Source organism: Typha angustifolia, chromosome 7, assembly GCF_048772165.1.
Source record: "Typha angustifolia cultivar Huaian chromosome 7, ASM4877216v1, whole genome shotgun sequence".
Lineage (NCBI taxonomy): Eukaryota > Viridiplantae > Streptophyta > Magnoliopsida > Poales > Typhaceae > Typha > Typha angustifolia.
In genome coordinates, this window is record NC_133245.1 from 17205388 (window position 1) to 17222189 (window position 16802).

Genomic DNA, 16802 nt, shown 5'->3' on the forward strand with positions numbered 1-16802 from the left:
TTGTATTTCTCTGTCCACCCCGGCTCTAACAGTCTTTGATTTTATGATTGCTCCGATCTTGAAATCTTGGGTGTGATGTTTACATCTTCAATCAAAGGAAATAAAAAGAGAAGCAATATAAAATTTCTACACACACACACACACGTATACAAATACATCATTCGAGGTGTAGCAATGAAGGCTTTAGTGAAGTTTATACAGAGGCCCTAAAACTTTGTACAAGTTCAAGAATAGTAGTATGCCATTAATAAATAATCACAATAAATGGCCCACAAGTGCTATATGGGGCAATATATTCTGATTACAACAAACTTCTCGATGTGAGAGAGGCAGCCGTCGATCAAGCTTATTAGGAGATGGCATCCTCAAGAGAACCTTCCAGAATGTGTAAGTAAAGTAAGAGATATTAGACGATCTCAAGCTTTTCATGGCTAAGCTGCTTCTGTAGGAACTGCTTGGTAGACTGCTGAATGCTCTGGACTCAGAGTAGCATTATATTGACCATAAAACGCATAAATTCCTACTGAGATGAGGCTGAGGATGATAAATCTGAACCATGCTTCTTCATGTAGCTGTAAGCAGAGAACATCCATTATGATTAGCCACAGTAGCAGAATCGTTTTTCAGCAGTGTAAAGAAAAAGGTCATGTACACAATGAAAGCTAAGGTCGAAATCGTATTGGCAAAATAACAAGAAAAAGGAAATGGTATGGCGATACATGTTGCTTCCATATAGGCCTTAGATGACGTACCCTGATAATATCTGAAGCTTAAAACAACTAGATTATTTATCTCAGACCTAGACTTGTCCAAGCATAAATATCTTCGATGCTCTTTCCTGATTGAAAGTCGGATGCATCATCCTGATCCAGATCCAGATAGCCCAAAAATGGTTCACATATTTCTTATTTATATTGGTACTCGATATTCCAGAACCAATATGTTCTACGTTTGACACATTTGCTTATAAAGATGAGGAATATACTGATACCAAGATGTATTGAGTATTGACAATTTGACACTGTCTACAAACAATATAAAGATTATGCACATTTCAATTGTAGGTTATAGATTAATGTTATTATAGTACATATGTATAATGCTTTATCTTATCTTTTTGAGAACATTATATAGATAAAAAGCTTGCTATCCAACAAGTCAGGCACTTGTGAATATATAAAAGTTAATAACTAAATCAATGAGACACAGAAAGAGAAATTTATAAGTGTAGCAATAAACAACAAACATTATATCATTTCTGTCATGAAAGAATACTAGGCAAGTATTAGAACAACCAAGAAACAAAATAAAAAGTGAACCTGTGCAAATAAGAAGATGTTGAAGAAAATGGAGACAACAGGGACAATTGGAACTCCAGGGCAAGAGAAGCCAGGTGGATCAGCATAGACCTAAAAATGCAGATATCAGTAACAAAATGTCTCATAGAAAATATATTATATGCTTGTTTACTGGACCATAAAGTCCAAGTAGCTTCTCAGTAGTAATGATACACATGCAATGCATGCCAGTAACTAATTTAGACTTATATTTGAGTAAATAATACAGATACAAAAGCCCTGAAAATGTAGGTAACATTATATGGCACATCGGCAATCATACTATCACTTATAAACAAACTTTGTCTGTCCTGTTAAATACCTTTTTTTTAAGGAAGATCTATATAATTGGAATTTTTGTATAAACATGCTAAATATAAGATTAGGTGGCACAATAATGTTAAAAGGAAAAACACTTACTTGTCGAAACTGAAGAGCAGCAACAGCGAGGATGGCTATTGCTATAGCAACTAGAGAAAAGATAAAAGATGCACTAAAACGGTAGAACAGTCCAGCTGCAAAACCACTGCAGGCAACTATAATAACACAAATAACACCTTCATGCCAGGAGGACATGCATCTCATGGAAACATTATTTGATACTTTGTCCTTCCATCTTAGGGTGACCACACAAGCTGAAACAACAGAATAACCAGTCTGCCCACACAAATAAATAAATTAAAAGTTGCATGATGAATTACAACCTGGAATTTGCAATGGCATTTCAAAAATAATTTATAATTTCATATTAGACTACATATATTTCAAGAGTTTTCCAGCTTTGTTTTATATAGTTAAATGTAACAAAGAAATATATACCAGTGTCCCAACTGAAAGAATATGTGAAAGCTCATGCACATTGAAGAGTCCTGCCAATATTCCAGCAACAAAACCAACCCAGACTTGAGAATGGACAGGAGTGTGCCGTGTTGGATGGACCTTTGCAAAGACTGATGGTAACAAACCATCCCTTCCAAGGCCAAGATACAAGCGTGACTGCTCACAGTCAGGAAAAAAAAAAGTAAGAAAAGTTCTTACAAAATCTGCTGAGCCAATCAAGTTAAGAACTCAAGACCTCACCTGAACATACAAGCCAACAAGAAGAGTTGTAGTAAGACCAGCAACAGCACCTATGCTGATTAAAACTGAAACAAATTTCAACCCCTTAGCAGTGAAAGCTTCAGCCAGAGGAGCATCTTCACCAAGAAATTTATATGGCACCATTCCAGTTAGTACCAAGCATACACAAACATATAGTGTAACACATACTAGAAGACTTCCTAGAATGCCAATTGGCAAATCCCTCTGACAAAAAGAAGAAAAAAAAAAAATCAACACAAGACAAAATGTTAAAAGTCTGATGGTTCAGCAACATGGAGTTGCCTGCAAAAAAGAAAATAAAATCATCTGTGAAGGAGGTAATTTCTTCTCTTTTCTTTGTAGATAAATTGCACAGTAAACTACCATAGGACAAGGATCCACTTCAATCTAATAGCCATAAACTAAACTACCTGTGGTCTTTTGGATTCTTCAGCGGAATTAGCAACTGCATCAAATCCTACATATGCAAAAAATACTACTGTAGCTCCAGTAACAATAGCTTTAAAACCGTTTGGTGCAAATGGTGACCAGTTAGATACATCCACCTCAAATGCGCCAGCAAATATAACAATTATGACAATAAGCACCTGCAATTTGGTTAATATGGCATCAGCAATAACAATTGTACTGCAACCTACACGATAAAGCTTTACAAGAAATTAGATTTGAGAGTATATATATAAAAAAAAACTGTTATCTGTGTGCTCGAGCTCTAGAGACAGAACTTGAATTCTTTATCCATTTAAGTTAAAATTAAAAAAAGCTAGTAATCTAGCTAATTAATACAGACATTAACTCACCATTCAGCCAACCTTTTCTTTTTCTAAATAAAGTTGACTTTGTTGGAACACCTATCAAGGGGAAGAATTTACTGTAGGGGTTCTTATAGCTATAGATGGAGGACAATATGCCACACTAGGAAACAACAGACATGCTTGCAAAGTACTACCTTCATTGCAGTCATAAAAGAGTTCACCGCTGAGGATTCTCTTACACCATAGCAAAGAATTGCTGTTAAGATGACCAAGAGAATTGGAGCCAAGATATTGATGGAGACAATTCCCCCAAAAAACTCTTTGCCACCATGTCCAATCCAGCTAGGGAAATGACCTCTGAAGATAGGAAAAAGCTCCAGAAGGGATACAAAATAGCTAGCTAAGCTGCGGGCAATGCTTGCTGCTCCTATATGGTAGTCCAGCATCAACTGAGTGAAAACTAGAAAGGCTGTGAGCTCATTAAATGCCGCATAAGTATACAAGTATGCTCCTCCAACGACGGCAGGAAAACGTGAGGCTAGTTCAGCATAGCACAAGGCATTAAGTACACATGCAGCTCCAGCAAGAATAAAACTAATTGTAACACCTGTATCAGATTAACAGTTAATACAAGTTTGATCAGAGAAGCAATTGCAACCAACGAAACCAATTACATCCAATAATACAGCCCTTCCTTCACAGAGATTAGAGATATAATAAGTTCATTAGGGAGAAAAGGGTGGTTTGAGGAGATTAAATGTGTTTTCTGTCAGAAAGAGGAGACTGTAAATGATTTTTTCGTTAAGTGTGGTTTTGTTAGAAAAATTCTGCTCAAGATGTAGAGGATTAGTGGATTTGATCTGTCTGTGGGTACTGTTCGGAAGTGATTTGATGGTCAAAAATTTAAAGAGTTGAAGGATAACAAATCCTGGGGTCTTATTTGGATTTCTGTGTTATGTTTTATTGGTTAATCTCTGAGTGGGAGATTACTGTTTATGTTTCCATGAAACAGAGTTTTTGCCTCTTCAAATAAATAAAATAAAATAATTTCATTAGATTTGATCCATTGGAGACAAAAATTGGCGAGATAATTTAAGCGGCATGTAGTAATAGTGGAAAAAAGAACATTTAATTGCAGAACATATTCCTTTCTGAATTTCTTCTTATACTTGCAGATCTGTCGGAATCCAAAATCATATCGCATAAACACCACTCACTATCTCTTCATAGCACAGCAAAATTAGATCAAGTAAAGAAAATTATCCGACGACATCATATCTTAGGTCAACATGGAGACTAGAGATCCAGAGAGATAAATTTCCATAGATGCGAGAAAATTAAGGAGGGGAAGAACTCACCCGGTCCGGCATCGCGAGCAACGGTCCCAGTGATGACAAAGATTCCGGCGCCGATCGAGGCGCCAATACCTATTAGGATAAGCTCGAGTAGGCCAAGGCGGCGGACGAGGCCGTCGCCGTGTCCGGCAGCGGCGGCAACGGAGAGTGAGATGGGTTTCCGCCGGAGCGCTGCGGAGCAGAAGCTGGAGAAGAAGGAGCGGCCGGAGGAGGACGAGGACGTTGTGGAAGAGGTGGGCTTGTCGCCTCCCATGGTGGCTTCAATCGAAGAATCAAGGCTCTCAATCTCGACCACGCCTCGCGATATACGTTGAAACGAGCGAGCGCGAGTGGATTTTTCTTATTTCTTTATGTCACCACTTACGTTGTTACTTAAGCTGGGGCGATATGATTTTTCTTTCTTTTTCCTTTTTCTGAGAAAAGGAAATCTAATGCATTAATCGCTTGTTTTACAACTGACGTCAACGACCAAAAGAGAGAAGAAGCAGGTCAGTGAACGACCCCCCGGAACCGACTAGTATGGTAGCACATTTATTATCTTTTTGTTATATATAATTTACATAAAAAATGATAAGTAGTTAGTGAATAAATAGTCGTCTACGATGGAGAAGATTGTAGATGTCCCCGAAGGTTGGTGGTTGCCTTTTAGAACGGTAACCAGGAGGAGAAAGTGGATGTCCCCGAAGATGATGTTTGATGCAACGGATGGCCTCCCGCATGCATGCCTGTGGCTTCAGCAGTGAGGGTGGACGAATAGTGAGTGACCTCAATGCCTACAGGGGTGTTATGATAGTTGTAATACAAATTGTTTTTGACCTATCTTTTGTGACATTTTTGTGATATTTTTTAATCATATATTATAAATATAATAAATTGACTTTTTTTAATTAAACTTTAGTTTATTTCACTTATAATTAATTATGATTAACGTTGTTAAAATTTTAACTTATAATAACAAGCATTACTTTTAATAAGAATAATCAAATTGCCCTTTCTATTTTACTCAACTAATTAGAAAAGTACTTTTTGTGATTTCTTTTGTCTTATTTTTTTAATTAAAAAAGGTATTCATATTATCTTAAAATGGGCACAAAAAATATATTAAATATCTTAGGGATATCCTAAAATTGGGGATTGAGTCCATTCAAATAGTAAAAAATTCCTATTCTGCTACAAATCAGACTGATCTGATCCATAACGATTTTGGACTCAATAAAGCATGTAACTTTTGAAGGGATCTACGGAATAGATTTACCTGAATTTTGGATATGTTGATGCTCTTGGAGAGAGTTTTCTAACAAATCCAAGATCACAGTATTTGAATGATTAGATTTTCGAAATATCAATCAAACAGTGGTCGAAATTCAATCAAATCCTAGCTTGATAGCCCTCCAATAGCTAGATAGATGCTAGATTTAATTCTTGATGTGAAGGAGGAAATTTTAAGATCATACTCCTTTTCTTCGAAACTCACCTTAGGACTTACACAACTAAATTAAAACCCTAACAAACCAACTAAATCAATCTTCCTTATCTTGTCAGATTAACCCTTCGTTTCGCCACTTATCTTCTTGGATTAACCCTTTATTTTGCGACAGATAAATTCTAAATTTAAAAAAGTCATGAATACCAAAATTGTAGATCTGGAGGTTGGTGATCTTATGCAACTGGTTTTATATTATTCGAATATCTGTAGAATATTTCTCCAAAACTATACAGAATTGGATTTAACTAATTAAATAAAATCATAACCTATTAAGACTCTAACTAAACCAAATAACCAAATAAAATAATTAGACTCAATCCATTAAATCCAATCTCCCTTTGATGTAATCCGATCTAACCCAGTTGACATCGTATTCTCTACTTAGGTTAGTTAACTAGTCAACCAGATGATTACCTTCGTTAAAGAGTAGAGAAAAGAAGCATTCCTTTTATTTAGGAAAAAAAAAATCAAAAAAGGATTATTTAGAAGCACTCAATTTTATATTTAAAACACCGCAAAAATTTAATAAAAAGATAAAATAAAGATAAATCTTTAAATAAGAATTATTTTCACCGGAAAAATTAAGGGTTTTAAATAGGCAAGAACTACAAGGGAATTCACACTTTCAATTTTTGCCTAATTACTAAAGATGAAATTTTTTTTCCCAAAAATAAATTTCATAATTCAATATTTAGTATGATCTATACTTAAACGCTATTACCAATTTGTTTGATTCTTAATTACACATCAATTAGTTTTGACACAGTCCAAGACAACAAATCTAGTGGTTTGCTGCTACTCCGATTGTTTCAAATTCGTATTACTTTTGGTTCGACGAAGTACACAACCAAAACTCCATTGTCACACCCGGCCCACTCACGTTCGGACGCTTGCGCACACTTTTTTGGGTTCAAAAATGAAAACCGTCCCCCTTTCCTCTCGTCCCTATATATATATATATATACATATAAGCTCTCGAGTCCTTCTATCTATTCTTTCCTCTTCTTCCCGGAATTGAACTCCTCGAGAGAGAGAGAGAGAGAGAGAGAGAGAGAGAGAGAGAGAGAGAGAGAGAGGCTGATCCTAAAACGCCTTCGTCTCTACTCCACCTTCCTCTCTTTCTCTTCTCTTCTTCCTCTACGAACCTATCATTCTAAATCAAGAAATTGAACTCCATCCAAATCCCTCAGCTCGAGGGCAGCTCCTCGAAGCGCCTCACAACCCTTCTTGTCTGCCCGAATCTCTTCTTCGATCCCCGTCGAAAGCTTAGAGAAGAAGTAGATTGAATTGTGGAAGAAACTTATCTCTCCCATTATCCATGTTTTCTCCGATGATTTGTAGGGGTTCTTGAATCCAGAATTTATCGTATCTTTGAGTCCTTGGATAGGTTGTTGACGGATTAGGGTTCTGCCACGATGAGCCGAAGGGTTCGGCGGCGAGTTGCCCAGTCCAAGGACAAGGGTAAGGTTGTCATCCCTCCTCCGTTCCCCTTGGCCTCGTCGGAGGAATGCGAGATCGCCGGAACCGTCGCCGGCTCCGACGTCGGATCCGGTGAGGACGCTGTGGACTGGACGACTCTCCCGGACGATACTGTCGTCCAACTCTTCTCCTGCCTCAACTACCGTGATCGTGCCAGCCTCGCCTCCACGTGCCGGACGTGGCGCTTCCTCGGCTCCTCGCCGTGCTTGTGGACTTCTATCGATCTCCGAGCCCACCGCTTCGACGCCGACACCGCCGCGGCCCTTGCAGCCCGCTGCGGTGTCCTCCGCCGTGTCCGCTTCCGGGGCTCCTACTCTGCGGCCGCTGTCATCAACCTTCGCGCCCACGGGCTCCGTGAGATCGCCGGCGACTGCTGCCGCGACATCACCGACGCGACGCTTGCGGTGCTTGCTGCCCGCCACGAAGCTCTTGAACACCTCCAGATCGGGCCCGACCCTTGCGAACGAATCACTAGTGATGCCATCCGCCACGTTGCCATGTGCTGCTCTCGGCTGCGCCAGCTTCGGCTCTCAGGCGTGAGAGAAATCGATGGCGATGCCGTGGGGGCGCTCGCGAAATCCTGCCCATGCTTAGAGGAGATTGCATTCTTGGATTGTGGGAGCATCGATGAGGGCGCGCTCGGGAGAGTACAATCGCTACGGTTCTTGTCGGTCGCAGGTTCGCGTAACTTGAAGTGGGCAACGGCATCCCTTGCCTGGGTCAAGCTTCCAAATTTGGTCGGGCTTGATGTTTCAAGGACTGACGTATCGCCAGGTGCTGTCTTGAAGCTTATCTCTGTCTCTAAGAGCTTGAAGGTAATGTGTGCCCTCAATTGCGCATTACTAGAGGAGGAAGAAAGACAGGACCCCTTGGCATTTAGCAATACCAAGGGAAAGATGCTTCTTACAATTTCTGCAGATATATTTAAAAGGGTTGCTTCATTGTTTGCGGGCTCTGTGGTAAAGGAGCAGACTGTTTTTGATGGTTGGCGTACGAAGAATAAGGATAAGAACATTAGTGATATCATGATTTGGCTCGAATGGGTGCTCTCGCAATCACTACTGCGAATATCGGAAACTAACCCTCTTGGATTGGATGGCTTTTGGTTGAAGCAGGGTGCGGCGGTGTTGCTGAGCTTGGTTAAGAGCTCACAGGAAGATGTACAAGAGAGAGCTGCAACTGCCCTCGCTACATTTGTGGTTATTGATGATGAGCATGCTACGGTGGACGCTGAAAGGGCGGAGGCAGTCATGAGGAATAGTGGAATACCTTTGCTATTGCAGCTGGCAAGATGTTACCTTGAGGGTGTACAATCTGAAGCGGCAAAGGTCGGGTATTAGTTGGACCCACTTAATTTCTGTAGTTCCATTTGATTTACTTAGTTCTTATGAAGGAATCTTGGAATGAATAGGCAATTGCAAATTTATCTGTGAATGCCAAAGTTGCAAAAGCAGTGGCTGATGAAGGGGGTATTACTATACTCACAGACCTGGCAAAGTCTATGAACAGGATGGTTGCTGAAGAGGCTGCTGGAGGGCTTTGGAACCTTTCTGTGGGAGAAGAACACAAGGTTTTCCATTTTTGTGATGCAGCTTATGATAACATCTGTGATTTTTTCCTCTTATTTGCATTGTTAATATTTGTTTTCTGATGCGCTGCATTTCAGGTGGCAATTGCTGAAGCTGGGGGGGTCAAAGCTCTGGTGGATCTCATTTTCAAGTGGCATGCTGGAATTGATGGAGTTCTTGTATGATTTGATTATATGATACATCAGCCTCCTTGTTATTTATTCTAATCTTTAATATTTTGAATTTTTGGCATAGAACGGAAGATGATTTTCCTATAGTCCACCTATTATATTTGTAATTTATGGCAGGAACGTGCTGCTGGTGCACTGGCAAATTTGGCTGCTGATGACAAATGTAGTGTGGAGGTTACGATGGCTGGTGGTCTCCATGCTTTGGTGATGCTTGCTCGCTCATGCAAAGTTGAGGGTGTGCAAGAGCAGGTCTATTCGATCTTATTGTTCTCAGATCTTGTTTGTAGTTCTCTTTGGGTGTAATGTCATTCCACCTTTTTAACTCTTTATTTGCATTATGTTCTCATATCACAACTCTAATATTGTATTAGTTCAGATGCTTGTGTTGTTTTTGTTCTCTTCTTGTTCTTCAGAACTAGCCAGTTTTTTCTGTCATGGGTTCTAGTTCTTGTCTATAACAGATATTAGTAATCTTTTCAGCAATACAAGTTTAAATGAACCAAAACACAGCATATTGGTTCTTAGGTGTCAATGTTCTAAATGTGGTGTGGCAGTGCCCTATTACCGCCGCTCAAACCAAAATATTATGTCTTGGTAGGCACCAGAACTCTGCAATTACAGGACAGATTTGTGACTTGAAGGTCTGTCTTGCAACCTATAGATTGCAAGTTTGAATGCCTCAGGACTCTTGCAGTCTACCCTCTCTGTTGGCTACACAATGTTATGTGCATAAACCTTTGATTGAAATAGAATATATGATTAGAAGTTGTCTGAGAAGTTGTGCTATGGGATCTTTTATAAGGCTTTAATTTATTTTTAGTTCATTGAACCAATTTTTTTTTCCTTAATGTGCTACTGTTCAACTTGACAACTACTTTTCTCTTTATACATATACATGTATTGTGGTTGTGATTTCTGAATATTTACACCGTCCCTTTCTCCCCCTCATCCTTTCTCCCCCTCACTTTCTCCTGTTCTTATCTTCAGGCTGCTAGAGCCTTGGCTAACTTGGCTGCGCATGGGGACAACAACAGCAACAATGCTGCTGTTGGTCAGGAGGCAGGTGCACTTGAGGCATTGGTGCAGCTAACCTCTTCTCAAAATGAAGGTGTAAGGTAGTCACTGTTTAAAATTAAATTTAATTATGTATTTTATGTAGCTTGTCATTCTTGAGACATTTATATACTTGCGCTTATTTTGTCTTTTCTAATGTGGAGATGAGGTTGTTATCTGAAAGGTAAGTCCGCAAAGCAGTTGCTGTGATTTCTACAATCACCATCAGGAATAATCTTATTTGATTTCTTAACATTATTGAGCAATATATGCTGCAACTTAATCCTTGCTGTGCATACTTAAATTTACTAGTATATTTTACTTGCAATCTTTGGCAATGAAGTAAGTTGTTTTATATTAATCCTCATAACCAGACAAGAAGCTGCTGGTGCTTTGTGGAACTTGTCATTTGATGATAGAAATCGTGAAGCAATCGCTGCTGTTGGTGGCATCAGAGCCTTGGTATGCATTTTACAATGATCCTTGGGCCTTTTCTGTTGTGACATTCTGAATTTGTTTTCATGCAAGTTTGTAGAGATTCAGTGTTCTGATTTTCTTAATATTGTTATCTGATACTGTGCTAATCTTTCTAGAACCATTACTTGGAGAAATGTATCATAAATACATGGTTAAGGAGGATAAGATACCCACTTTATTTTGAAAATGAAAAATCTATGTAGTTGTACTTAGATGGGGATGGAGTTGTTCTTGAGGCCTTGTTTGGTTTGAGGCCAAGCTCCGAACTCAATTAGTTAGTTTTATTTTTTAATCTTGATAATTTTAAGAGTAAAGATGATTAGATATGAAAAAAATAAAACAAATATTTAGCTACTGAAATAATTTAGGGGTCCTTAAACCAATTCATGGGGGTTCCTAAACTCAAGCAAACATGGCCTGAATGAATTGTGTTTAGATGTGTTTGTGCTTTTATTTATCTATCATATTTCAGTTGTTCAGTTTTTTGCTTCTTCCAGTTGTTGTACTTAAGCATTTATCACTATTGTCATCATCATCCAAACATTTTCCGAACAACACTGAGTTGCCTGGGGCACAACTCATATATAACTAGATTCTAGAAAAACATGATAAAATTTTATTCCTCGGCTGGCTGACCAACAATTTCTCTTACATAGGTTGCACTTGCACAAGCATGTTCAAATGCTTCTCAAGGCCTTCAAGAGAGGGCAGCAGGTGCTCTGTGGGGATTGTCAGTTTCAGAAGCCAACAGGTAATGGTGAATGCCAATGTAGATTATTTTATTGTGTTTACCACCTTTGTGGCTCAGTTATTGAAAATCTATCATTATTTTCCTATGTAGGAAAGTTTGTTACCACTCTATGCTATTAATGATATCAAAAAAGGGGAAAGAGTAGAAAAAACAAGTGCTAGTTTCATTTATTGGTTGACGAATTGTTCTTGCATTTTAGCTTAATGATTCTGTATTAATCATCATACACTTTGAGTACCAAGTGTTCCATGTATTTTCTTTCTAATTACTCTTCTATTGCATGATATCATGTTTACTAGGATAACCCTTTTCAATAAACATTCTTTGCTGCATATCTCTTGTTCAAATTTGGGTGCAATTTCTGCTTAATCTCTTACATGTGTCATACAACAACATGCACGTGGCTTCATCCACCTTGCATTCATTGATATTGTCTAAATCTTGTTTTCAGTAATTGGTAAGAGATTTATCTGATGAAAATGGTCATTCAAGATATGTACAACTATCAGTGATTGTTTGTGTTTGATGTGGCTGTCCAGTTTGGTTGGTCAACCATGTTCTCTGGGCTTGTAGGTTCGACTTATATGACTTCTGCACTCAAACTGGGTATGGCCTGTTAAGGAGGATCCTAGGTAGCAATGTCAGACAGATATCGGGAGTGCTTAGAAAAACAAAATTTTAGGCAAGACAGATGAATCACAACCACTTGAGGGAACCAAAATAAAGACATGGATATGGTGGTCTACTGGTCTTCCAATCTGGTTATAGGCTTATACATAGTAAATATATGAATTAACTTTTTGGCTGTACAATATACTGACGTTTCTCTGTCTCCTCTAGTGAATTCATAGACTAATGGTTTTTGCCAAAGAACTAGATCTTTTGAAAAATGTTTTGTGATGTTATGCATAACTGTTGGCTGATCATGTTCCTCTTTGATTTGTTTTACTTTGTCTTGTATATACTATATTATTTCAAACACATACCTAATTGATTTGTGAAGCAAGACAAAATATAAGAAAAGTTTTAGTCACAAGTCACAACAATTTGGCTTGCTGAATTGGTCCTTTTCCTCCATTTGGCTCTTTATCGTGGAAGGCTCCTTTTCAGATGTACTACTGGCCTGTTATTTTGTTACTAATTCCTTACTGAATTTCCACGCCAAAGTTGTTCTTTGCCACTCCATATTGTTATATTATATCTTAAATATTTTTTTTAATATGGTTTGTCATTAACTCTGTGTTTCTTTTTCTCTTCTCTAGCATTGCTATAGGACAAGAAGGTGGTGTTGCACCTCTAATTGCATTGGCACGATCTGAAGTTGAAGTAAGTCCTATTTTGTGTCCACTGCCATTTTATTTGCAAAACACTTCCTTGTCCACTATTAGATTCTTTCTGCAAATTCATTGTATTGGTATGTTATATATGTGATTCGAGCTTCTTGAAGTATTATTTTATATAGTCTTTAGTATGTATGTTGATTAAATGAAGCATTGGCATGATATATATGATCGGAGCTTCTTATGATGCATATTAATGTGCTTGATAAAAATAGCACACTATATTTTCTAGTGTGCTATTAGAAAGACATTTTGTAGGTTACAGGTGCATCATGTGTACATTTGGTTTGTTGGACAACTCAATTTGACCTGTGGTGTTTCCTTTTAAATTTTGTCTCTTTGTTTCCCAACTTTTATAGTATAAACAATCGTGATCATTTTTAAATTTCAGTGCCACTTATCAAAGCTAAGGATCAATATCTTGGCATTCTAACAGGATGTTCATGAGACTGCTGCTGGGGCACTTTGGAATCTTGCTTTCAATTCTGGTAATGCCTTATGCATAATTGAAGAAGGGGGAGTTGCGACTCTCGTGCGCCTATGTTCGTCATCAGGATCCAAAATGGCTCGCTTTATGGCTACTTTGGCTCTTGCTTACATGTTTGATAGGAGGTATGATAGGAGTTGCTTACTTTAACTGGCTGGCTAGTTTTCCATATAATTTGATGCAATATTCATTAGTAACCCACATGTCCTAATGTAAATGTCTTTTGATGCATTCACTTGATTATAACACAACCTCATTCTACCCATAGCTTAATGTTTCGGCTAAAAACTACTCCATTTTAACAAAAAATAAAGCAGTTTCAGCCACCAGACCAAACAAAATGAATCAGTTAGGTGGAGTAATTATTTTTATTGCTTGAGTCCAATCATTGGAGGTGCTTTACATCTCCCTCTGATAATTCAACTCCTCTCTCTCTCTCTCTCTCTCTCTCTCTGTATAGCATAAAATTTTCTACTGGTTTATACAAAAAATCATGCTAATTTTACCATTTTGTAGCTTTGACAATTTATAAATTGTGTTTTCATATTTTCTGAAGTTTTGATAGTGTTTACAGAATAGATGAGATGGCAGTGGTTGGATCATTATCAGAGAGTTCTTCAAAGAGTGTGAACTTTGACGGTGCTAGAAGGATGGCGCTGAAGCATATAGAAGCTTTTGTGCTGAAATCTTCAGATCCACAGGTCTTTTCCGCAGCTGCTGCATCCTCTGCTCCGGCAGCGTTGTTACAAGTTGCTGAAGCTGTACGCATACAAGAAGCAGGGAATTTGAGATGCAGGTTTCATGCCACTTACCATCATTACCATATGCATAGTTTTGAGATAGAATATATATTAGAATTACAGTTCGAGAAGTTGTTGAATTGATTATTACTATTTTACTCTCTAGTTTGTGTCTATAACAACCTTGAAGGGTCGCTAGCAGAAAATGTTTTTCTAGTCTTAAAAATCATTTACTGTTATCTCTTCCATCTGAGTTAGCTTTGTAGCAGACTTCTCTAGCCTGTAATTTTTGATTCACCATAAATTAGGCAGCAGCTTGTTGAAACTTGAGCTCTCATGCTCAGACTGATAAGGGTACCTTTTGAGAAGTCTTGCTTTTTGTCTTCACCATGCGTTTATCGTGGTGTTGCCTTTTGTAGTATGAAGCAGTCTTTTATTTCTATGATATTGTCGACAATTTTCTAATATTTATTTGCAGTGGGCAGTGTATAATGGATGCAAATGGTTATATGATTTGCTATTCTTTCTTCATCTATCTATGATATTACTAGTCGAGACTTGAGAGAATAGAAGGAAATCACATCTACTTATGTTGTCTTTGAATCTGCTTGTCAGTGGTTCTGAAGTTGCAAGATTTGTTGCTATGCTCAGAAATCCTTCATCCATTCTTCGCGCTTGTGCTTCATTTGCTCTTCTGCAGGTAGAGCTTTATCATACTCATCCACTAATTCATAATGCATAGAAACTCTTGTTGGTATGCTAGTTTATCTACTCCTAAGTTCTGACATGTGTTGCCTTGTCTGATTCAAACTTAGCACGTCACTAATAATATCATTGTCTCTAATTTCTTTTGAATTTAGATGCTCGAAAATACCTAATTTGGTTCTATATATCTGTATGCAAGCTTGTGTGATCATCTCATAATTCAAGATATAGCTTGGACGAAAAAATATTATCTTTAGCTTTCTTAGAAATTGTAATGTACTGACTTTTTTCTTGATCAAATTTCATGTCATGCTGATTGTTCAAGTTATTTCGGTGTTGTAAATAATCATTTGTTTATAGCTGTATCAAGGAGATACAGTATAGTTTATCTGTTTCTTTTGTTTTCTGATATCTGAAATTTAATTAGTGACTCGTTGACCCAAATCTATATGTGACATGATCTTTCTTAATCTGGAATTGAATGTGTGCAGCGCTCACTCATGTTTTTTTTGTTTGATGTGTTATTGTTCTATCTCTTTCTTTTTGGGTTTTGCAGTTCACCCTCCCTGGAGGTAGGCATGCAATGCACCATGCGGGCCTCTTGCAGAAAGCTGGGGCTGCACGAGTCCTACGTTCAGCTGCCGCAGCTGCAACAGCTCTTATTGAAGCCAAAATCTTTGCAAGGATAGTACTCAGGAATCTCGAGCACCACCAGCTAGAAGCCTCAATTTAAAAATCAGCAGACATAAATGTCTTCATCATTTATCATAATCAGCCAGATCGCTTCTTTTTATCATTACATCAGCCTAAAATGCTGCATACATATGGAACCTGCTCTATAAGAGTATACAGAACTCTGGATCACTGAAGCTTCCTTCAAAGGACTTAAGGCAATCCGCATGTTTCACCAGTTTACGTACAAAGAACCAAGCCCTTGTTCTCGTATATTACATTAATGCTTGACTTATGTGTAATAGCTAAGGTGTGGGTATAATTTTTCTATTTATTTGACCTGTAAAAGAGGTGCTGGCTGTTCGAAAAAAACTAGCATCTGTAAGTTATGAGTTTGTAACATTCATGGTATAGTTGTGCTACATCAGTCTAGAATATAAGGAACTTAGGTTTATTGGTGTGAGTTTCTCGTCACATTGCAACTGTAGATCTACTGGTATTTATGGGTCACTGGCTGGGCATCGTTGCCTTAACGGTCAATTCTCTTTTGGAAAACAATTTTGGGTTCAGCTTCTCTTTTATGTTTTGTTTTGTACTGTTTTGTTTCTTGTGCGAGTTGCAATAGGGCCCCTTTGTTGTTGGTACACCTGGACACTGTGAGTCTGTGACTGAGCACCGTAAGCCTTGTCACAGAAAGAAGAAAAATACCATATTGGATGACTGGAGTAGATGTTGATGGATGAGTCGTTGGATCTCTGTTAATAGAAATGATTATCCAATAGATACCATAGTCGTAAACTATGGTCGTCAACTCTGACCAAACCAACCATAACGTTAGCAGCCGAGCACGTGGTCATGTCCGTTAGTTTGGGGTACCTAATGGATAAGTTCGGAGCTGTCCATTGAAGTATTCTATATCCCATTCATGTCACCATTTAGGGCGAGTGTTTGAGAAAACTCATGCTAATTTATTCTCAATTCAAGTGCTGACAATAAGTACACCCATCGCCTCTTAACTTTGATCTTATGAACTACGATCCTTATACAAGTCACCTAAGACGATAGTTCAAGAGTTTGGCGTAACTTCTTCTCAAGCCATTTTATCTAAATGTATACTCCAAAGTCATTTTAGCTTAAGAAGATACATGTATGATTGATTCATGATATCCAAATGCATCTCTCCCTTGTTGTTCTTTGAAGAGAAATTCCAATGACTGAATGAGTACTCCAAGCATAGTGGAAGCCCCACTTTATCAAGTGATTCACGCTTTCTTTTGGGTAGTTTACTATCAAATGCATGCATCC

General features: G+C 38.1%; 2 protein-coding genes across 2 annotated transcripts; one reads left to right on the top strand and one right to left on the bottom strand.

The window, feature by feature from the left end:
* Nucleotides 1-99: 99 nt before the first annotated feature.
* On the bottom strand, nt 100-4897 carry LOC140762939 (cationic amino acid transporter 9, chloroplastic). Its single transcript, XM_073100925.1, has 8 exons — nt 4552-4897; nt 3388-3800; nt 2849-3025; nt 2418-2642; nt 2157-2333; nt 1758-1994; nt 1320-1409; nt 100-572 (listed from the first exon to the last, which is right to left on the bottom strand). The coding sequence occupies exons 1-8, from the start codon at nt 4799-4801 to the stop codon at nt 432-434; spliced, it is 1710 nt and encodes a 569-aa protein (XP_072957026.1). The 5' UTR covers nt 4802-4897; the 3' UTR covers nt 100-431.
* A 2137-nt stretch (nt 4898-7034) lies between these two features.
* LOC140762937 (protein ARABIDILLO 1-like) lies at nt 7035-16055 on the top strand. Its single transcript, XM_073100923.1, has 12 exons — nt 7035-8841; nt 8925-9083; nt 9180-9260; nt 9390-9521; nt 10260-10387; nt 10700-10787; nt 11459-11553; nt 12816-12879; nt 13330-13505; nt 13955-14176; nt 14736-14820; nt 15382-16055. Exons 1-12 carry the CDS (start codon nt 7450-7452, stop codon nt 15556-15558), a joined length of 2799 nt encoding a protein of 932 aa, XP_072957024.1. The 5' UTR covers nt 7035-7449; the 3' UTR covers nt 15559-16055.
* Nucleotides 16056-16802: the final 747 nt, after the last annotated feature.

What these genes read in the sequence shown, in the direction of transcription:
- LOC140762939 (XM_073100925.1), bottom strand. Translation starts at nt 4,801, where the DNA reads ATGGGAGGCGACAAGCCCACCTCTTCCACAACGTCCTCGTCCTCCTCC. An exon ending in AAGAATCCAAAAGACCACAG is followed by an intron (nt 2,643 to 2,848) that starts GTAGTTTAGTTT and finishes TCTTTTTGTCAG; the next exon opens with AGGGATTTGCCAATTGGCAT. An exon ending in CTGCTCTTCAGTTTCGACAA is followed by an intron (nt 1,410 to 1,757) that starts GTAAGTGTTTTT and finishes CTGCATTTTTAG; the next exon opens with GTCTATGCTGATCCACCTGG.
- LOC140762937 (XM_073100923.1), top strand. Translation starts at nt 7,450, where the DNA reads ATGAGCCGAAGGGTTCGGCGGCGAGTTGCCCAGTCCAAGGACAAGGGT. An exon ending in CTGTGGGAGAAGAACACAAG is followed by an intron (nt 9,084 to 9,179) that starts GTTTTCCATTTT and finishes GCTGCATTTCAG; the next exon opens with GTGGCAATTGCTGAAGCTGG. An exon ending in TGGCACGATCTGAAGTTGAA is followed by an intron (nt 12,880 to 13,329) that starts GTAAGTCCTATT and finishes GCATTCTAACAG; the next exon opens with GATGTTCATGAGACTGCTGC.